Source organism: Bombyx mori, chromosome 9, assembly GCF_030269925.1.
Source record: "Bombyx mori chromosome 9, ASM3026992v2".
In the NCBI taxonomy this organism is placed as follows: Eukaryota; Metazoa; Arthropoda; class Insecta; order Lepidoptera; family Bombycidae; genus Bombyx; species Bombyx mori.
The window spans coordinates 1,979,205-2,003,024 of NC_085115.1; the positions used below are offsets into that span (position 1 = coordinate 1,979,205).

A 23,820-nucleotide genomic window follows, 5' to 3' on the forward strand; every position below is an offset into this window, starting at 1 on the left:
AAACATTTTCTCTCATGACATTTCTATAGAATGAATGTAAAGAAATTAACATGTCGAATGCTCGGCCAAAGGACTACGGGCAGAACGCACGGTTTTTTTTTCATAACACTTTATTGCACCTTCGTCGTGGTGGTAGTTCGCGACCACGTGCTTAGGTACATGCGAGTGCACAAGTGATCTCAACAATCACACAAACAGATGTCTATTCGTTACGCTATAAAGTCTGGTCAGTACTGTACGAACACTCACCGACTGGTATGTCGTATACCTCCTCGGCGTTCTCACTGTTCCGCTTTTCGTTCTTCTCGATTAAATTCTGTTCGACATTTGTATGTTTATTTGTTTCTTCGTTATTATTCATTTTCTCGACGACTGTAGTAGGTCCTGAGGGAAGTTTTTTATTCGTCTACTATTTTGGATAATGCGGAAAGCGTTTTTCTTTTTTGGACAAACTAGGATTTTCGTTTATTAAGGACACGTTAAAGGTTGATTATTTTTTTATAGGGCATGCTTCTATCTACGACAACAGCTAAATTTGTCTAATCCGTATTAACCAGTTTAGGCTTTAGAGTCGACTCTCGATCTTGCATCACAACGATACAAGATTTTGAGATTGAATGAATCTAAAAAGCATACCTGATGACGTAGGATCTCGTCGCCGCGTAGGTAATGAGTACCAGGAGCTCATAACTTACCGACGGGTATGTCGTAGAGCTGTTCGACTTTGTTGTCCGTCGCGGGCTCGCTGCTATTGGTCGTTTCGATTGTGGGGGGCGGAGTCTCGGGTTTAACGGTTTCGCTGTTGATCGGCGTCGGTTCTTCGGCAACCGATACGGGTTCTTTGGCAACCGGAGCTGGCTCTTTGACGGGCGTTCCGGGGTCTTTGGGGTCCGGTGCGGTCTCTTTGACCGGAGCCGACTCTTTGTTCCCGGAGAGCGTGGGGGAGTCGCCGTTGAGCGCGGGGGAGGGGGGCGCTACAAGAACATGCACACACGACACTCAAACACATGCAGACTCAGCACACAACGTACTTTGCGATCGAAGCATGAGATAGAATACGCAATTAATATTTTTAAAGTAAATATTCTTTGTCATCACTGAGATTTATTATTACAATTTTCGATCGCACAGTACACAGTTTTTCAGAAATGAAAGCTTCCAGAGGGCTTATTTAATTAGTGCAGTAAATTTGTTTACTGCTTATGCGAAAACGGTTAGTCAATTTCGTATCGATTCGATTATCACAAACGACACAAAAGCAACACAATATAATTAGTATTGCACTATTGCTCATAATTGCGTTTTTTTTTCTATTTATTTATGCATTGTACACACACCTACACTATTTTTTAGTAACTAAAATCGATTTTTTTTCTTCAATCTTTCTTTTATCGGACCCTATATTAACAGATGTATCTACATGGATCGGTTCCCTGAACGGCTTTTGGACTATGCAAATTTGTAGCTTGCATGTCTTTAATTTTCATCGCAATCATTAAAACTTATACCTTCACACTTTCGAAATAAAGACCAAGTTTCCATGTCGAATCTTTTGCAATTGTTTTCCAATAGAACAATGTTTTCCTTATAGGAACGTTAAAAGGACCTCGTGTAAACTATTGTTTACCTTACTAATATTGCTTTAATTACAATTTTGTTAACGTATTATTTATATCGTCCAAGATATAAATGTGTTATAACAATTTGTGGCGCGATTGACCGCCTTCCCTAAATCGTACTCTAGAATAAATGAATATTATAAAATATGGTGTACTCAACAAACAAACAGACTCTTCAAAACCTATACCTATTTATTAAATTTTAATGTTAAATTAATCAATACTAATAGTGACGTCACTTTTTAATCGTAAATTGATCATTAGTAGAGTGACGTCATTCAGTACAAGATGGCAGCGTTATCCACAGCTGTGATGTTCGCAGTAAACACTTAACATGAGACCTTAAATAAAAAAGGCTTCTTTAAGGTAGGGCTTCTTGTGAGTCCGCGCGGGTGGGTACCACCACCCTGCCTATTTCTGCCGTGAAGCAGTAATGCGTTTCGGTTTGAAGGGTGGGGCAGCCGTTGTAACTATACTTGAGACCTTAGAACTTATATCTCAAGGTGGGTGGCGCATTTACGTCGTAAATGTCTATGGGCTCCAGTAACCACTTTACACCAAGTGGGCTGTGAGCTCGTCCACTCATCTAGCAACAAAAAAAAAAAAATCTATATAATAATATATAAAAATGAATTGCTGTTCGTTAAGTCTCGCTAAAACTCGAGAACGGCTGGACCGATTTGGCTAATTTTGATCTTGAATTATTTGTCGAAATCCAGAGAAGGTTTAAGAGGTAGATAAATATGAAAATGCTCGGAATCAAATAAAAATAACAATTTTGTTTTCCCTCTGATGTGTCCCCCGTCGGACGGATTCCTTTTGTTTGTTTTAAGTTTATTTTATACAAAAGCAGGTCTTTTATTTATCGATTTGCCTCAGCACTACGAAGTCTGCCGGGTCAGCTAGTATGTTTTATACAAAAATAGACGGTAGTTAACGCAATATACTATTCGAAAAGTCGGAAATATTTTCCGTAAAACCGCAAAATAAGTTTTAATTGGGAGTTCCCGTCCTATTTAGGCCAGTAATAATGTTATAATAAACCTAAACCACGGCTTCATGAACTTTGACGTCATATCTAACTAAATTGCGCTCTTTCTTTCTAGCTTGGATCAAAACCATTAATGTATTGCATTTTTTGTTTCCTTTTTGTTCTCTGTAAGTTGCTTAACTTAAAAAATCAATAGAAATGACTACGGTTCTGTGACATAGTCATACTATACTTTAAAAAATCAATAGAAATGACTACGGTTCTGTGACATAGTCGTACTATACTTTAAAAAATCAATAGAAATGACTACGGTTCTGTGACATAGTCGTACTATACTTTAAAAAATCAATAGAAATGAGTATGGTTCTGTGACATAGTCATACTATACTATATTTTTGTCGGATACCCACTTAATCCAATGGTCATCTTTTGTTTCAAAGACGACATCATCATCGTCGCCGTAGACGGGCAGAGCGCTCATTCGCTCCTTCAGCAGTGTGCTTAGTGCGAGTTTTTTAACGTTCTCGATAGCGTGAAAGTTAACTCCAATTTGTATGGAGTTGAAACGTTTGCCGCTAGGGGCGCTGTTCCAACTCCATACAAATTTGAGTTAGCTTTTACGCCAACCTACTGAGTTTTTCGCCGGATCTTCTCAGTGGGTCGCGATTCCAAGTAGTAGTAGATTCAGCGAAGCACTGCTCTTGCTAGGGCTAGTGTTAGCAATTCTCTCAGGTTGAGCCCGTGAGGTCACCTACCGGTTCGCGCGAAATTGGAATAGCCCCTTAGGCGACCTACGACTAGGTAGGGTGCACGTGAATGAAGTGAAACTTCTTTTTGGATGTGTATTATTGTGGTTTTCTTCATTTTTCATCCTTAAATCAAATTGCTCTTGTAATAGGGAACACTGTGTATAAGACATACGACATCTTCAACATTTATATTATATCTATTGTGAATTATAGATGGAAAAAGAAATATATGTATATTTTTAAATACTTCATTAAAATATTGAACGCTACTCGTTGCTAACGCTCGCGCTGGCCTGTAACAGGTATACTACGCGCATACGCTCGAGTGCCGCGTATTCACTCTCGCTTTGTTTCTTTCTATTCCATGATAGCGTTAAACGTTTAACGCAACCTTGTTGGAAGTCGCATTAGAAGTTTCACTTCAAAAAGAAAAAGTGTGTGTGTGTGCAAGTCACACAGGGTAGAAGTGAAACTTATAAATAAGATATAGATATACTGACTATCCCACTACACAGGAGCATACATATGGACAATGTTTAGTAGACGATAGTGGGGATGCTACGAAGAGTCGCACAAAGAGGAGACCGAGAATGTCTAATGTGTTCTATCTCATTCTCTCGCAGGCTAAATCCTATACATTCACAGTACAGTTACATATACAGTTTGCGTCTCTATGGACTTATTTTTTCGTTTCATCGACTTTGAAATCATAACGATTTTAAAAAAGTTTCACTTCGAAAGTTACGCTATCGAGAACGTTAAAATACTCGCACTAAAATGCTATAGTAGTACAGTTAACGCGTTAGCTAGGTGTGCACTCACTCTGCACGGTGTTGGTGTGCGCGGCGTTCCCGTTGTGCGCGGGGGCGGCGGGGAGCGCGGGCAGCGGGGGAGGGGACACGTTGTTCGCCTTCTTCGTGTACGAGCCGCGCTGACAGTCGTTCGCTAGCTTGTCCGTTACCGCTTCTAGTTCGGCGAACACCTGCACGCAGTGGACGTCAAACAATCCGTGAAATTGCGGGTAGGTTACACCTACTTATGGCAGTTGAAGGCTTTTTGAGCCAAATGTCTAAGTAAGTTTGAATAGGATTCTTCGGCGATCCCTTAGTCGTCGTGGCCTAAAGGATAAGACGTCCGGTGCATTCGTGTGGAGCGATGCACCGGTGTTCGAATCCCGCAGGCGGGTACCAATTTTTCTAATGAAATACGTATTTAACAAATGTCCACGATTGACTTCCACGGTGAAGGAATAACATCGTGTAATAAAAATCAAACCCGCAAAATTATAATTTGCGTAATTACTGGTGGTAGGACCTCTCGTGAGTCTGCACGGGTAGGTACTTGAGACCTTAGAACATTATATCTCAAGGTAGGTGGCGCATTTACGTTGTAGATATGTATGGCCTCCAGTAACCACTTAACACCAGGTGGGCTGTGAGCTCGTCCACCCATCTAAGCAATAAAAAAAAAGAATTGCGGGTAGACGACACCCTACATTGTACTGATGACAGTTGAAGGCTTTTTGAGCCCGCACGGGTATTCTGACACGTGAAGCACAAGGTCTAAGTTAGTTCGAATATGATTCTCCGGCGAATCCTTTAATTGCCTTTTATGACACTCACAGGAAGATAATGTGGACACGACAAAGCCAAAAAACATTATACGAACAAGTTACTGAGAAGTGGCTGCTCAAGAAGTCCGGAATACTTCCATCGATCAATCATGACAATCAAACTTCTAGGTCCGTATTTAAAAAAAAAAACACTTTTTTTATTGTTTAGATCGGTGGACGAGGTCATAGGCCACCTGGTGTTAATTGATTACTGGAGCCCATAGACATCTACGACGTAAATGCGCCATTAGTTGAGTTCTAAGGTCTCAGTATAGTTACAACGACTGCCCCACCCTTCAAACCGAAACGCATTACTGCTTCACGGCAGAAATAGGCGGGGCGGTGGTACCTACCCGCGCGGACTCCGAAGAGGTCCTACCACCAGTAATATTAAAGTATTTTCTACTCAATGCCTGTGTGAATAGAATCGTAATTACCTTGGAGCTTTCGAAATGGAAGACCTGCTCGGCGGAGAAGAGTGTTTGCAAGTTGTTGACGTAGAACAATACCCGGGAGTCGTACAGCGCGGGCAGCTCGTCGTGCAGTTCAGAGTTCAATATTTCGTAGGTGCGTTTGGCCTCTTCGAGTTGTTCGCGTCCCTTCGTCACCTGTAATTGAAAATTGGGACTATTCAGACCGGAACACGTGGCTGGTCCGTGGCAAGGACAATCCGGGTGTTAGTGCCTACCTCGTTCTGAGTACAGATGAGTATAAATTTCATTAAGAACAGACGTATCTGTAAGAGCTCACAATACGTCTTAAAGTTTAGTCTAGGTACAATAATAATAATAATAAAAAAGTCACTATGACATATTATTATGACCGAATTAAATGTATATCGTCACTCAACCGAGCCTGAGAGCGTCCTGCACTACGTTTGCCAATTCGCGGTCTCCACTCATGAACGACCCCCAGTTTACCCCAACGGTTAACCCCTTGAATAGGTACTAATCTTAATTCGTCCAATACTTGCCATAAAGTATTGTGCAAGTGTCGGCAACTCCAACCAAAAAAGAATTCATATTAGCCCTGTTATTTTTGTATACTTTAATGACTATACATACTAATACTAATGACTTATACATATACCTACTCTAATGACTTAACAGGGTATTCGAATTGTATAAGTTCTTCGTACAATACATTTACCATATAATCGCAATCGCCGAACAAATTTGTGCTCGTCTGTATTTGTGCCTATAATAGTTAGTGTCTATAATAGTTAGCCCTCTCAATGGGAGCGCTTGGCAGCACAGCGGCCAGGATGGCGCAGGATGGTGAACAGCAAAGTACGCGAGTTCGAGGATCAGCGTAAAGCTGACCTTGATTACAAACGCGACCAGTTGAAGGCCCGCCCACCTGCTGCCATAACCTATAATTATGAGAACGGCGTGCTTACGTGCCCTCAATGCGCAAGGAGTTTTGCCGCGAAGATAGGCTATATAAGCCATCTTCGAGCGCACAATCGACGGATAGGAGTCAAAGTGGTCGCCATGGCCGAAATCGGTCGGATGAATCATCAGTTAGTGCCTATTGATCGTTTAGAGGCGCATGTCTGTGTGTGTGTACACTACCTTTACGTCGTCCCTTCTTTTAGCGGCATTCGCCTGTAAGTTCTGGAAGCTGTGCCTTTGACTGTCGTAGTCTACGAGTTTGCGACCACGTTTCTCGATTTTTTTCTGTAAATAAATAATAATTATGATAAATTGTATATTAAAAAAAAAAAAAACTAAGGAAAGCAGACCTAGGAAGTGGGCGTGGCCTGCTGACGTAATACAGCAGCGACTTCAGACTGGTCGGAGTTGAAGAGGGGAGTTGAGGACACCACTAACATATTGCCTCGTTCACGGCCTCTTTCTGATCTCGGCACCAGGGATAGACGGACGTTGTACATTCGCGTGTCAACTTAGTTACCCACATTTTGTCATTAGTGTTTAAAATCAATAATAGTTGAAAATTGTATTTTGTATCGTTCTAATTATATATTTTTAATATTTTGAGTCGTGATTTCTAATTATACATTGAATATTGAACGAAAACAACATTACGCGCAAAAACAAAACAAAACAAAAGGCGACCTAAACGGACCTGAGTTTTCTTTCAGCGAGTCCCAAATAAGCTATAAATAGCTCTAAATATAATGTTTTGTATAATAAATAAAAATATTTTGGGGTAATAATTAAAAAAGTTCCCCGACCGCTGGTCTAATATCTAGTATGAATGTAATATGATATTAAATCGCATTTATTGGTATTGGTTCACGTCATTTCGCCAACACTCACTGAAGCAGCATTAGATATGCCGTACTTGAATTGTTATTTTCTTTTGGACTTGAGAACTGATTTAGGTGAAATTAAAAGATGTTTATTTTTTGAGATACCACTTGGCGTGTGTCTTCTGATTTTTTTTTCCTACCTAAGCTGATAGCCTTGAGAGGCTATTTCAGCGTAACCGTGGGTCTTCTGAATTAGCAATCGTATAGTTTTATAGGATAGTGGGGTTCGAGAATAATATTCTTATCCAATAGCAACCACACACGTTTTTAGCGTCAAACAAAACTCGATTCTAAGTGGTCGCGAACATTTACACAACGTTACCAATATAACCAATGGTAGGACCCCTTGTGAGTCCGCACGGGTAGGTACCACCACCCCGTTTATTTCTGCCGTGAAGCAGTATGCGTTTCGGTTTGAAGGGCGGGGCAGCCGTTGTAACTATACTGAGACCTCAGAACTCATATCTCAAGATGGGTGGCGGCATTTACGTTGTAGACGTCTATGGGCTCCAGTAACCACTTAACACCAGGTGGGCTGAGAGCTTGTCCACCCATCTAAGCAATAAAAAAAAATACAGATACAATAATTTCCAGGATCGACATCCCTAGAATTGCAGATACGTGAACACTCACCCTGACTTCGGGGAATTGGTTCGTATACGTGTTGAGCGGTATGAGTACTTGGTCGCCGAGTTTGTGCGAGAAGTCCTGCCAAAGGACCTCCATGTTCTGAGCTTGGACGTACAGCAGGTCGTGACCTGACCAGCCGCTCTCGTAAACCTCCGTGATCGCTTCCATCAGCGACTTCGAAGCTGTCTGCGCCGCTGGAAAGAGGACGAATCCTTTTAAGAACAGTGACGTATCTTTGCAAAATGACGTAGTAATTTATTTTCGTGATGGGTTTAAGGAAAACTTAGATTTAACTCTCTCACGATCATACTCTTTCACTGGTCCACATTTTAATAGCAGTAGTTGTTATAACTACCTGAATGTTTTTCTTGTTATTAGAAAATAAATCGATTTTGACAATTGAAAATTGCTTAATCGATTTCTAAATTTTTTCTATTTTATTAAGATGTTGATACGACAGTAAAAGTTACGGTCAAAATGCCACAAGTATGTTATTCACATAATAAAAGCATTAAAAAAATAATATTCAAAGCTACATACCCGTACTAAATTTTAATGAATAGTATATTTATCTCTTTAAATTCCTTTTTTTGTTCTTTTGACTTGGTTGTTGATAGTTATTAAAAAAAGCTCTCATTTTTAGAGGATCGCTCAGGTCATAAAGCAAAAAGTATTATCGGATATAACTTGGTCTATTTTTAATAAATACCTCGTATACATCTTATGTAATTGTTGAACTCCTTCTGCAACCTGGTGGACTGCTGGTGCTGTCGGTTGAAATTCTGTAGGTGCTCTTCGAATATATCATCGAGAGTTCGGTCGACCTTGCCCAGGTTCTGCAGGAGCTGTAACAGAATGATCAGAATCATTTAAATTGATAAGCTCCATTGTCCTGCACTTGTTTAGAGGTTTGGGAGGCTTAAACGACAAAGGGAAGATCTTCCACCGAGCGGGTGATATTGCTCGGTAGATCGACGGTCCGAATATTGTTGTTCGGAACTTGTATATATTCGAGCTTAACTTGAAAATGTCGTAAGCGAGATTCAGGCATCTGTCAAATATCTTGCGTTGTATGATGGCTACCCGCCACAGAGGTATATAGGGTTTCACAAATGCCCTTAAACTTAAAACACCGATATCTAAAACGGATTTTTTTCCTTTAATGTACTTTTTTATCTCTTTCGTGTTTCCCGTCCTGTGCCAGTTGATTTTTGCAGTTCATGACCCATTTTATCACAAACTACTTCAAAAGTTTATTGCGAAACGAGTAAATCTGCTATATCCCATCACGTCCAGTGTGTCTCTTCGTCACTTTTTCGTAACACTAGCTTGTAAATATCAGAATTCCCGGTGCGAGATACTTTTAATAAAAATTTAATAATAGTTTTTTGATCGATATATGCAGATGATTGAAGTCGTCGTGGCCTAAAGGATAAGACGGCCGATCCATTCGTGTTGAGCGATGCACCGGTGTTCGCATCCCAGGCGGGTACAAATTTTTCTAATAAAATACGTACTCAACAAATGTTCGCACGCGTAGGTACCACCACCCTGCTTATTTTTGCTGTGAAGCAGTAACACGTTTCGCTTTGAAGGGTGGGGCAGCGTTGTAACTATACTGAGACCTTAGAGCTTATATCTCAAGGTGGATGGCGCATTTTGCGTTGTAGATGTCTATGGGCTTCAGTAACCACTTAACACCAGGTGGGCTGTGAGCTAGTCTACCCAATAAAAAAAGAAAGATGATAGATCTATCAATGTGAATCTTTTAATGTCTTTTCACCAATTACCATAACTTTTATTATTTCGATCTAATATCCTTAACTGGAATCATCGGTCGAAAAAAATTAAAAGGTGAGGTTTCTTATTACGAGTTTATACACAACAACAGAATTATAAACCAATGTAAAGAAAGAACTCTCAAATAATGTGACAATCATTTATATCAATCACTAGAAATTATTTTCATAGCCCTAATAACAAATTAAACTGGAATAAACAAAATACCAGAAGACGATCTTCGAACATTTCCTGCATTCGACCATGTTCGAAATCACAAGCGTATTAAAGTTTGTTAATCTTCTCGAATAAAGATCAAAGTGTTAAAATTTACGATCAAGACTTGTACGTTGTTTATCGGCGAAGGTAATTCTGTAATTTAAATCACAAAGAACTGCGTTGGCTAAGGCAAGGTCCGCTCGAGTCCAGCAGTTCGCAATTGTACTGATATAATTTTAGTAGCAAATACAAACAAACCTGCCGCAATAATTATAAAGTCACCTTTTTTTATTGCTTAGGTGGGTGGACGAGCTCACAGCCCACCTGGTGTTAAGTGGCTACTGGAGCCCATAGACATCTACAACGTAAATGCGCCACCCACCTTGGGATATAAGTTCTAAGGTCTCAGTATAGTTACAACGGCTGTCCCACCCTTCAAACCGAAACGCATTACTGATTCACGGCAGAAATAGGCAGGGCGGTGGTATGTACCTACCCGTGCGGACTCACAAAAGGTCCTACCACCAGTAATTACGCAAATTGTAATTTTGCGGGTTTTATTTTTATTATACGATTTCCTGTTGTCTACAAATTTTACTTCTTACAAACAATAGTACCTACTAGGCTGTTTTTTTGAGTTTAAACAAAGTCAGATGAATTAACGTAGTTTAAATGGTTTCCTGATTTAAAAAAACCTAGCACTTAAAGTTTTTGTTATAAATCGTTAAAAAGTTCCCTGCCAATTGCGATTTCGTCAGCACGTCTCAAGATGGCTACCGGCATTTATGTAATACCTGTGGGCTCCGATATCTACTCAATTACAGGTGGGCCTACCTATATTTAATCTTAACAATCAAGAAAACCACAAATCGTCTTTTCGCATTAAAAGTGTACAATTTCCAAAAATATTCGAAATTGAGTTAATATGCGGAATTGAGTTAATCATTTGGTATCGTCAGTATTTTTCTCATAAATACTGTTAAAAGAGCGTAGTTTAGTTTTAGTTTTTTTTAGTTTACCTATATTTTGACTACTATTAACAAAATTAATACATAATTTTATCTTACTTTAAAAGACAGATAATGTAACTTGTAAAATTAAAACATTATCCTGTAAAATTAGTAAGTTTTGAGATTATACAGTTTTAATGCGAGAAGACGAAATGTCGGATATTTAAATTACTTATCAAAGAAGACACATATTTTACAGACGAGCACACGGTCCACCTGATGGTGTGTTACCGTCGTTCATGGACATCATCAATACCTTTTTTTTTTTTCTTTTTTTTCTTTTTTCCTACCTAAGCTGATAGCCCTAGCGGCTATGTCAGCGTAACCCTAACTTTAGTAGGTGAGCTCACGGGGCTCAAACCTGGTGACGTTGCTAACACGAACCCTAGCAAGAGCCGTGCTTCGCAGAATCTACCACCGGATCGGAAACGCGACCCACTGAGAAGATCCGGCGAGAAACTCAGTGGGCTGTGTCTGAGAGTTAATTTACTCGTCGAGCCCTTCGTCGCAAGCGACGGGTTCGACGAGAACGGTGACCGGTGCTTGAAGTACCTAAAAGTATCGTTTGTGGATCGGGAGGATCCGAGATGACGTGTTTTGGGCGACGTCGACTGCTTTCCATTCTGTCCGCAGGATCGGGAATGTAGTTACCGGCGGCCACGATGAGAGGGTTCTCGTGTCGTGCCGCTTTATCGAAGTCATCAATACCAGGGACACAGTTGCGCCTATATTTTTTGTCGGGAAAGGGTCTGAATCTTATACGAGGTGCCCGAAAGCGGTGCGTGGGACTTGACGATCTGCATATTTTGGGAGCAGACCGCGGGTTCAAGAATGTTTTTGGGGCTCTACCCACCAAACGAGCCCAGACAGCTTAAGCCCCTGACAATTTTTGACGAATCCTACATTGCTAATGTGCAATTTACGTTTGTTTATAAAAATACCCATGGTCGTTAGTGCTAATTGTTATTACTAAGTTTTAAGATACTCCTGTAAAAAACTCTCCACGAGACAGGCAGTGCCTAGTGTGGAGAGTTTTTGGCAAACTGTTATGTGTAAATGTTTTCAAGGTTAATAAATAAATAAAAATAAATAAATAATGTTTGCCCAATTACATAAATTCGTCATCTTCAATTGCACTTTATGTAATATTACATTCTCTATTTTGTAATTTTTTTATGATATCTTTTAGTAAAAGTGGAAAAAAAAATTGTACTTTTTTTCAGACTAAACCCAACCTTGAAACGAAGGAGTACACACATCATTGCCTATTTATATTGCGATTTTGGATGGTATGACTATCTTAGCTAGTTGTGGGCGTCTATGACATTTGCGTTAATGACCTGCTTCCTTCCGACTAGATAAAGCGTTAACTTGACTACATCAACGAATGTACCAATCATTATTAATGGTTTACGAACGTCTTGTAAAATTCCACTTAGTTTTGTAGATAAATTATAATCAATCTAGAGATATTGGCGCTATAAGGTTGAATTTCCAATTTTTTTTAACTTTTTAATAAGAACTTGAACGTAACTTCGTCTAAGTATATTCGATATCCATGTTATAACTTTTTTCTTTCAAAAATAATTAGTCTAAAAATAATAGTATAGAGACCAAAAATAAACAATTAAGTAAATTTACAGACCAATCTTGTGGCTTTTATGTCGAAATATTTTTATTTTATTTTATTGCTAAGATCGGTGGACGAGCTCACAGCCCACCTGGTGTTAAGTGGTTACTGGAGCCCATAGAGATCTACAACGTATTTCATTTTCATTTTCTTTTGTAATGGCGGTCCTTTTTGATTTCGCCAAAGTAACCAAATGCGCCACCCACCTTAAGATATAAGTTCTAAAGTCTCAGTATAGTGACAACGGCTGTTCCACCCTTCAAACCCAAACGCATTACTGCTTCACGGCAGAAATAGGCAGGGCGGTGGTACCTACCCGTGCGGACACACAAGAGGTTCTACCACCAGTAAAAAGTTATTGACAATTCTTACATGAGACAAATAAAATTGAGTCGGCACACAGATTCTCAATCGTGAATTTGTCATTCAGTACCTGTAGATATAAGAATCAGTTTCGATGCACCGCAAAGGTTCACAATGAGCGTTTCGCGGACAATGAGATTCAGCAATTGTCGTCGCAAGGTCGAAGCTATGACGGATCGGATGCGTCCTCTTACGAAACTCGAGGTTATTCGCCGAGAGAGCTCGTTGCAAATGAATAGAATACCTCCATGGGACATGTGAAAGTCGAGAGTTACGCTGTTTTAATCAAACGGTTGACTTTAAGTACACTTGCGACCAAATAGGACTTTACACTTTATTTCAAAAACTTATTTCCATTTCACTGTTACTCATATTAATAAAAATTGAAACTTTGGTGTTCAATTTCGTTTGCGTGATTACAATGAGCTGTACGCCTATAGTTTCAGTAAGCATGGAATGAATAAATTTGATGCGTTCGCCGCTTAGACAGTGAATTTCAAATGAAAATAAACCTGTTAATGCGATACGTCGTGCAAACGATAACGTTCCATTGTAATGTCATCGACCGTCGGTCATCCATTGTCTTCTACAGCACGTATGATATCTGTTACATGTACCTACTGTGAAGTGAATGAAGTTGAATACTCGGAAATGAATAGAATCGATCCATTTCGTAACTGGGTTAAAGTAGGACTTGACGATCAATGGAAGCTGTGTCTACGCTCAAATGTTTGGGTTCGATTATCATTTTATAAGACAAACAAGCGCTTCGAAACGATAACTCCGCCATATTTAAATTAAAACTTCATTGTATTGTTATTAGACTGGCTAACGTAATTATCTATACTAATATTATAAAGCTGAAGAGTTTGTTTGTTTGTTTGAACGCGCTAATCTCAGGAACTACTGATTCGATTTGAAAAATTCTTTCAGTGTTAGATAGCCCATTTATCGAGGAAGGCTATAGGCTATATAACATCACGCTACGACTAATACAAGCGGAGCACCAAAAAAGAATGTTTCAAAATCGGGGATTTTTTCCCTTTTGAGAGCTTCCGCTGCGTGCGCTGCAGAAACGGTTAAAGTTTCGCTAAAATAATGCATGACAGAATTGTTCCCCTTTAAAGGATCTAAAAAAAGTCCGCGACAGCATATATCTATATGTTAAGGTTGGCTCACTATAACGTTTTTTATGCTAACCAAATTTGTTCCCAATTAAAGCATTATTTGTGAACTATTCCACGCGGACGAAGTCGCGGGCAAAAGCTAGTAATAAAATACACAACATACAAAAACAAATGGCATAAACTGGCGATACTTGACGACACCCAAAGAGAATGCACAATGGTCAATAACAACGAAGCTGATAAAATCCTTTACAGTTAAATTGTTATGCAAATTTTCGTGTTCGGAAGCAAACGAAATTTGTATTTACACTCAGGAGTAACGTCACATCCGACGCGATTTCCTTTCGTTTTCGATTGCCTTTGACCGAGGCCTCTAATTATTACGTTCATTGTCTTTAGGCACGCGTCAAACTTATTTTTAATTTCATTATCGACTTTCGATCTTGCTGCCTTCATTTTAAACGTTAATTCGGTTTGAATATTTTCAATTCGATTTCATTCGGTAACAAGTTCGTGTTACTGTTTACAATTATTGATTTATCATCAACGTAATTGCGATAATGATATCTGCATTCATCGTGTTACGGTACGATGTTGAAATCTCTCTTAATTGTGTTTTTATTGCCATTGTTTCATAAATGTACATTCCTATTGTTGAATCGGTGCGTAAAGAAGAATGGGTCGGTTATAGTTCTTTCCAAATTCATTCGTGAGGTTTACCGTCAGACTAAAACCCAAAAACTTATTTGGATATTTTGGAAAATCAATAAAATGAGGAAATGGTAGATTATAAATATGATAATAAGAATAAATGATAGATTTTTTTCAATAATGTTATTATGTTGCTTGAATCTATATATTAATACGTGAAGCAAAAACTTTGTATCCCTTTTTGCGAAAATTGCGCGGACGGAGGAGTATGAAATTTTCCACACTTATAGAGAATGTAGAGAAGAAGTGCACAATGCTATTTTTTTTTAAAAATAATGCATAAAAGATACATTAAATCAATAAAGAAAACATTACACACACTAAATACCATGTATTTGACGCACACACGCATGCATACTATTTATTGTCAAACTTTTGTTCTTGACGTCTGTGGTCAAATTGAGAATAGATTAAATATTGTTTGTCTTTGTTAAATTTTTGTATAGTGTAGTCTTGGCGAAATTTATGATTATAGAAGTATAAAACACAATCATAATAGTGTACAAACTTACAATTCCAACTAATTATAGTCGAATTTCGACTACTGCGGGACCACTACTATTAAGAAATTATCGATTAGTATATCGTGTAGAGATTTATAGGTATGTAGATATGTAGTTACATACTCAATTATTCAGCTGGTAACCCTAAAACTAATTCGAATTGAAAGGTACGATGCCCTTTATCAAATGCAATTGAGACAACGTGTCTAAAATTACTATATGATTCAGGTGAATATTCTTTTTGCATGGTTTTCGTTCATTAAAATCAATTATGAGCGATGTTTAACGTTGTGAGTACTATAAATATACGTCTGTTTAAAAACGAGCTGCTACATACATAATTATGAGAGCTAATTGAGCGGATTCGTTTGTAGCGTTATTATTAAATTTCCGGGAAACGATTTGAAAATTGGAAATCTGAAATGCATCACTTAACATTTAACGGAACGCGTCAGTTTCCTTCGTCCTTTCGTGTTGTCCTGTAATAATCATCTCGATTTTATTGTTGAAGAACTACAAAAGGATCAAAGGACACAAAGTATACATTTCCACCAGATATTCTCACGATGTTCACGATTGACTTCCACGGTGAAGGAATAACATCGTGTAATAAAAATCAAACCCGCAAAATTATAATTTGCGTAATTACTGGTGGCAGGACCTTTTGTGAATCCGTGCGGGTGGGTACCACCACCCTGCTTATTTCTGCCGTGTGTTTCGGTTTGAAGGGTGGGGCAGTCGTTGTAACTATACTTGAGACCTTAGAACTTACATCTCAAGATAGGTGGCGCATTTACGTTGTGGATGTCTATGAGCTCCAGTAACCACTTAACACCAGGTGGGCTGTGAGCTCGTCCACCCATCTAAGCAATAAATAAATAAAAATATAATGGCGAATTCTCGTCCGTCTAATGGAGCAAAACAAAACTTTTTGTACATTTAAATTTTTATGACTTTCTTACATCACTTTTTTAATTATTTTATGAACATGTAGCATCTATTTTGAAATGAAAATTGCTTCGCGACATAAGCGGAATAGTCATACAGTCTTGCCGGCTTACAAGGTCTTAGCGCTATTAAGACACGAATTTATACTATGCTTATTTATCAGTTTCTTATCGTCCTATAATTGCTACTAAGGAGCAATAACAAATTGAAGATAAAGAAGAAATAACTTCAAAAGCAAGCTGTCGCATCCACGATGTTAGTGAGACCGTATCTTAATTCTACACACAGTAATGCAGTGTAGCGTATGAAACATCCTTTAACGTTGTCAAAATATCAGAATTATAAAAGACAACAGTTTTGTTTCGGAACAAAAACACGTTCTTATCAAACAATGAAATCTAAAACGACGAAGACCATATGACCCAATGATCTATTTAGAGACGCACAAAAAAAAAACCAGAATATCTAAAAATATTACGACAGCGGATTATTAGAGTGTATGAGGTGTTTGTTTCTTTATGAGATTTAGAGCGAATGTAGTTTGTTTTTTCGTAAATCTCGTTATTGTTATAATATGTATGTATATCTATTGCACGTAATCACATTACGTAATGTAAATAAGTTTATTTGGCTTCACTTAGACTTATAGGAGATGATAAAAGGTACAAACTTCTCTTCGACTTCAAGCCTCGGCAGCGGCGTTCCTATTTAACTACGAAAATCTATAAACAATTTAGTTTTCAGATTCTGGGAAAATGGTAAAGACACAGTCCACGCTAAACCTTCTAAAATTAAACATTACCGAGTATTTTAACGGTAGGCAGCGGCCTGGCTCTGCCCCTGGCATTGCTGAAGTCCATGGGCGACGGTAACCACTCACCATCAGGTGGGCCGTATGCTCGTCTGCCTACACGGGCAATAAAAAAAAAGTGCTATTACACGTACTTGGTTTGTTTCAAAACTTGGTTTGTTCGCAAGGACTTGATAAAAAAACTACAAGTGTTTGTGAATAAGTGCCTGCGTCAGATTTTGAAAATCTTTTGGCCTGAGAAGATCACTAACAAAAAGCTGTGGAGGATCACCAAGCAGACACCAATGGAGAAGGAGATCCTTACGCGGAAGTGGCATTGGATTGGTCACATACTAAGAAAGCCCGATACCCACCTATCAAAGAGAGCAATGACCTGCAAAGTGTCTGGAAAAAGGAAAAGAGGCCGCCCCAGAACAACTTGGCGTCACTCGGTGGAGCAGGATCTAGGTGTCTTGGACATGACGTGGGGGGAGCTAGAACAGACTGCCCAAGACCGATATAAATGGAAAAATTTGATTCGAGCCCTACACCCCAGCAGAGGGTAATAGGAAATAATGATGATGATGATGACACGTACATATATTTTTATTCATCATCGCGAATTTACGGCAGATCAATATTTTATAAATGATAAGATGCTTAAAGAACGCATTAAGCGATGACCAGAGTACGAGAATACATCGCGCTTATGATTACACACCAGCAAACGGAAACAAAATGATGCCAATAAAAATATTCGAACATTATATCAACAGAGAAATAAATCATAAAAATTCTCTATTTTTTTTAGGTCATCTGTAACGCCAAATGTTTTCAAATGAGGATTCAAATACCGTCAAGCAGTAATGCGTTTCGGTTTGAAGGGTGGGGTAGCCGTTGTAACTATACTTGAGACCTATTAACTTATATCTCAAGGGGGGTGGCGTATTTACGTTGTAGATGTCTATGGGTTTCAGTAACTACTTAACACCAGGTGGGCTGTGAGCTCGTCCACCCATCTAAGCAATAAAAAAAAGATGTACATGTATCATAAGCATCATGAAGTTTTATGACAGAGCACGAGAGGCTATGAAGGGGCCGTTGTCAATGTGAAGGCTAGCAGCGCAAGAAGACGGACGCAAGTGTAATTGGACCTTCCGATCACCAGCAATCATACAATAAAACATCAATATGTTAAGGTTATGTTGCTTCAGGTAAATCTATACTAATATATAAATCTACAGTGGTTTTTACGGATATTCCGTTATAACTACTGAACCATGCATCCGATTGACTTGAAACTTGGTATCTATGTAGAAAATACACGTCCTTACACCAGTTTCGGTGGCGTTAATGATGAAAAATGAGAATCTTTGTGGGGGTAAGAAATAATAATGTTAATTTTAAATGCCCAGCGAAGCGGACTGGTACAGCTAGTAATAATTATAGTAATGTCGCGACGCCGAAATATTTTATTTTCAAATATACATTTCCACATACATTACATTATACATTCACAAATGTTCACGATTGACTTCCACGGAATAATATCGTGTTATAAAAATCAAACCCACAAATTCATAATTTGCGTAATTACCGGTGGTAGGACGTATTGCGAGTCCGCACGGATAGGTAACACCACCCTGCCTTATTTCTGCCGTGAAACAGTAACGGTTTGAAGGATGGGACAGCCGTTGTACTGTAAAAAATGAGACTTAAGAACTTATGTCTCAAGGTAGGTGGCGGCATTTACTTTGTAGATGTCTATGGGCTCTGTTGACCACTTAACATCAGGTGGGCCGTGAGCTCGTCCACCTACCTAAGCAATAATAAAAAAATCTTCCTTGTCTAGAATAAGCAAATCCATTGGTCATTTCTTAGAGAGAAAGAGAGAGAGAGAGAGAGTATTCTTTATTGTACACCAAAAAACAAATAAACAGTGCTATACATTAAACACAAAAAAGTACAATTGGCGGTCTTATCGCTAAGAGCGATCTCTTCCAGACAACCATCAGGTGGACAAGAATCATTTGGAAACGAACTACACGCGGTGTACCATTCCAGTGAAATACATATGTATACATATATGTACACATACATACACACATACATATCTCCGTAAATACATACAATTAATACACAAAGTATTATAATATAATAATAATTAGCATGCATTAGCATGCTTAGCATGATTGGATGTAGGATTTACTAAAACACTTTCAGTGCAAGGCATACGTGTTGTTTTGATCGAATTGCAAGGATATTTGCGCGAAGACCCAAAATTAATTGTTAGCTGCCAATTGTCGATATAATGATGTATGCGACGACTCTGCGTGATTATATTTTAAAACAAATACACAAACACTATACTGCACTACACTATTCGATAAAGCGGCACGACACGAGAACCCTCTCATCGTGGCCGCCGGTAACTACATTCCCGATCCTGCGAACAGAATGGAAAGCAGTCGACGTCGCCCAAAACACGTCATCTCGGATCCTCCCGATCCACTAACGGTGCTTTTAGGTACTTCAAGCACCGGTCACCGTTCTCGTCGAACCCGTCGCTTGCGACGAAGGGCTCGATGAGTAAATTAACTCTCAGACACAGCCCACTGAGTTTCTCGCCGGATCTTCTCAGTGGGTCGCGTTTCCGATCCGGTGGTAGATTCTGCGAAGCACGGCTCTTGCTAGGGTTCGTGTTAGCAGCGTTATCAGGTTTGAGCCCCGTGAGCTCACCTACAAACGTTAGGGTTACGCTGAAATAGCCTCTCAAGGCTCTCAGCTTAGGTAGGGAAAAAAAAAAAAAAAGCACTACACTCTTTCGTGGCTTCGTATCAATGTACGAGACGATATCGGCGCTGTTGAGTTTTCTTACCTAGATATTCGTGTTACGTATCTAGATAGCGACTGCGAAGATGTTAAGCTGAACCTTGGACGGTGACGAGCATAATGTGAGCAGTGCAGAAAATAAACTGTGACGAAACCATGAATGAGGTGCACATTTTTTGACACGAGAATGATGAGACATTAAACTAATTGTGCGATGATAATGTTTTTTGTACTGGCATACTAGGAATTGAATCTAATGTGTTATTTTGGTTAGATATATGAGCGAGCTCACGGCCTAACTAGCGTTGTGTGGTTATCGAGGTAGTTGGATATTACAACGATGAGACATGAGCCATGAGGCTAAAGTAATATGTATCTCACCCTTCAAGCCGAAGTCGTCGTGGCCTAAAGGATAAGACGTCCGGTGCATTTGTGTCGAGCGATGCACCGGTGTTCGAATCCCGCAGGCGGGTACCAATTTTTCTAATGAAGTACGTACTTAACAAATGTTCACGATTGACTTCCACGGTGAAGGAATAACATCGTATAATAAAAATCAAACCCGCAAAATTATAATTTGCGTAATTACTGGCGGTAGAACCTCTTGTGAGACAGCACGGGTAGGTACCACCACGCCACCTATTTCTGCCGTGAAGCAGTAATGCATTTCGGTTTGAAAGGTGGGGCAGCCGTTGTAACTATACTGAGACCTTAGAACTTATATCTCAAGGTGGGTGGCGCATTTACGTTGTAGATGTCTATGAGCTCTATTAACATTTAGCACCAGATGGGCTGTGAGCTTGTCCATCCGCATAAGCAATAAAAAAAATTAGAAATACAAAGCCGAAGCGCATGGCTACTTCGCGGCTTATAATACGCTGTACCACCAGCGCTGTATTTTTTTTTAATTGCCTTTGTAGGCATACGAGCATACGGCCCACCTGTTTTTTTTTTTTTTTATTGCTCTTTGGGGCATGCGAACATACGGTCCACCCGATGCTGAGTGGTTATCGTCGCCCATGGACTTCAGAAATGCCAGGGGCAGAGCCAAGCCGCTGCAAATACCGATAATACTCAGCAAACGCTACTGTCCATTCACTGAAGCTTCACTTCGGCTTTTACGAAAGCGACAATTAACTTAGGCCTACATTTTTCCCATTATCATCATGAATATAGGCGAGAAGATTGTTAAATTAACTCCTCATTTGCAGATGACCTCAACCGATTCGTGTACAAATGCAGTAAATCCTATTGGACGCTTTAATCTGCTTGAAATATCGGCCTTAATATCACTAGTTGTTGTTTGCTCTACGACCGATGCAATACTTCGTAAACGTTGAAATTTGAATTGACATTACATCATTTATAAAAAAAAACAATACACAACAATATCGTAAATTTATTTACGGATAACATCCAAGTTTTCTAGATCCAAACGAACCATTTAAGCCATTAGTAACAATCCAAATAATTGCAGCTTCGAAATAATCGTATAAACGTGACCAAAACGCGGTTAAATTTCATAACAACGAGATATTTCTGTACTCTCAGGATATGAGCGCAGTCCGATTCTGTGTAAACCGAACGTGAATGTTAAAATAGCGAATGATTTAAGCCAGCCTTTCCCAAAGTGGGCGATAACGCCCCCTTGTGGGCGCTGCAGGCCTAAAGGGGGGCGGTAAGAGACCCAGAAAAAAAAGGGGGTGTTGGGTAGAGGCTTGGGAGGCGATTTGTAATTTCATCTAGGACTCTCAGACACCGAGTGAGCTCTCGCTATAGTGGTTTTTTAAGTAGATGAAAAAAAAAAGGGGGGCGCTAAAAAATATTTTATCTCAAAGTTGGCAGTAGACAGAATAAGTTTGGGAATCCCTGATTTAAGCGAATATATTTTACTGGTTCATGCTGGCAGATGAACAATACGGGTAAGATCTCTCTAACTCCGGTACCCAACCGTCGAGGCGGTTTACCCGGTCTTTGATGACTGGGTGAATCGTGGCGAAGGACGTCTCACCTTTCGTCTGGTGCAGGTGCTGACCGGGCACGGATGCTTCGGGAAGTACCTGCGCCGAATAGGGGCTGAGCCGACGACGAGGTGTCACCATTGTGGACACGACCTGGACACGGCGGAGCATACGCTCGCTGTCTGCCCCGTTTGGGTGGTGCAGCGCCGTGTCCTGGTCGCAAAGATAGGACCTGACTTGTCGCTGCCTGGCGTCGTGGCGTCGATGCTTGGCAGCGATGAGTCATGGAAGGCTATGCTCGACTTCTGCGAGTGCACCATCTCGCAGAAGGAGGCGGCGGGGCGAGTGAGGGAAAGCTCTCCTCACTACGCAGAAACCCGCCGCCGCCGAGCAGGGGGTCGGGACCGGGGTCGTATCCGTGACCTGGCCCCCTAAGAGCTAGGGGTCCCACCCGTTTTGTGCGGGGAGAGACCCAGACGTGGGGTGGCGTGCTCTGCACGCTCACCCGCAATAGGAAGCCGGGTGATGGTAGACCGCGTTCCCCTGACCGCTCTGGGGAAAGGTGTAACGCGGCGCCATCAAAGCGGGCTCTCGGCCCGCTGAACGAGGGAACCGGTGGTCGTGTCGCTGGCGGCCACCGGTCCGGCGTCCGTGGGACGGTGGGATGGATGTAATGTGCTCTGCGTCAACCCTGTCCCGCCGTTTCAATAGCCCCGACTGGGCTCCGGCCCGGTCCGAGGTAGGGCGCCGGTTGTGAGCGGCAGGAGTTTTTAGTGAGGTTCAACTCCCACATACCCCACCTGCCGCGCGGGTGGGGATCCGGCGATTTTCTCCTGTGGAAGAAAAAAAAAAAAAAAAAAAAAAAACTCCGGTACCCATGTCCAGTGGTCGTGGTTATACTGATGATGTAGCATACACACATAAGCATTTGTTAGGTCCCCAATGTTTTCGAAGATTGTCCTCCTGACGATGCGCTTCCAGATCGGGCAAGCAATACGTTGATTTCAAAACGATGACGCGAACTAATTTCATGTTTGATAATATGTTGATATCACAGTGTGGACTCACAACAATTAATACGGGTAATCCTCGTTAAAACCGTGTAGTTGTTTTTTCCAATTTCATAAAATTCCCCGCATGCCAAGAATTGTAGTTATTTACTGTAATGTTGCTTAATGTGGCTATTTTGAGCTATAATTTTGAGCTAGCAATTCACCTTAATAATGGTATTTCTGAAAGCTGTGTTCATTCATAATCATTCTTCTGCCCTTCTCCCAGTTACCTGGGGTCGGCGCAACATGTTTTCTCTTTCCATACTCTTCTATAATATAACATTTCTTCGCTCACTCCCCTCTTACCCATATCGTCTTTCACGCAATCCATCCATTTCTTCTTAGGTCTACCTCTTCCTCTATATCATTCCACATTCATAGTTAACATTTTCTTACCAACCTCATTTTCATTTCGTCTCATCACATGTCCATACCATCCCAAACGCGCACTTCTCAGCTTCTCTGTCACAGGTGCACTTTTAGACTTCCTCTAACATATTCCTTCCGTATTCTATCCATTCTCGTTACTCCACACACCCATCGCAACATTCGCATCTCTGCTGTATGCAATCGCCTTTCATCCGCCAATTTAGTGGTCCAACAAGCTGATCCATACAAGACGGCAAGCCTTATTAAGGTCTTATATATCTTCCCTTTTAGGGGAAAAGGAATGTGTGAGTCACATGTGGTGCCCGTGACCTGCCGCCATTTCATCCATCTTGCGTCAACTCTGTGCCTCACAGTACGATCCAGTTCACCGTCGCTTTGGATAACAGACCCTAGGTATCGGAAGTCTTGACATACTGGCAAAGGTGCTCCGTCGAGAGCAATGGGTGTAAAATTAACGTTAAATTTAAAACAACAAAACCCGGCTGCGTTGATAACAAATGCACCAAATTCTTGATTGACGTACAAACATACGCTTTATTCTGGTGGTACTTTATTACTGGTGGTAGGACCTCTTGTGAGTCCGCACGGGTAGGTACCACCACCCCGCCTATTTCTGCCGTGAAGCAGTG

General features: G+C 40.3%; 2 protein-coding genes across 3 annotated transcripts in view; one reads left to right on the plus strand and one right to left on the minus strand.

Moving 5' to 3' along the window:
* Positions 1 to 23,820, plus strand: part of LOC101739671 (2-oxoisovalerate dehydrogenase subunit beta, mitochondrial) — a 204,519-nt gene that overhangs the window by 80,625 nt on the left and 100,074 nt on the right. The window lies entirely within an intron of this gene.
* LOC101740393 (myc box-dependent-interacting protein 1) overlaps positions 1 to 23,820 on the minus strand; it is a 65,887-nt gene that overhangs the window by 4,801 nt on the left and 37,266 nt on the right. The window contains exons 2-8 of one of the 2 annotated variants that reach the window (XM_004922874.5): positions 8,586 to 8,721; positions 7,880 to 8,070; positions 6,546 to 6,650; positions 5,409 to 5,579; positions 4,182 to 4,341; positions 696 to 974; positions 250 to 384 (exon numbers count right to left, since the gene is read on the minus strand). In XM_004922874.5, the coding sequence (XP_004922931.1) occupies positions 250 to 384; positions 696 to 974; positions 4,182 to 4,341; positions 5,409 to 5,579; positions 6,546 to 6,650; positions 7,880 to 8,070; positions 8,586 to 8,721 (1,177 nt within the window). The remainder of the gene's footprint in view (positions 1 to 249; positions 385 to 695; positions 975 to 4,181; positions 4,342 to 5,408; positions 5,580 to 6,545; positions 6,651 to 7,879; positions 8,071 to 8,585; positions 8,722 to 23,820) is intronic. The other variant, XM_012697289.4, reaches the window with a different exon arrangement.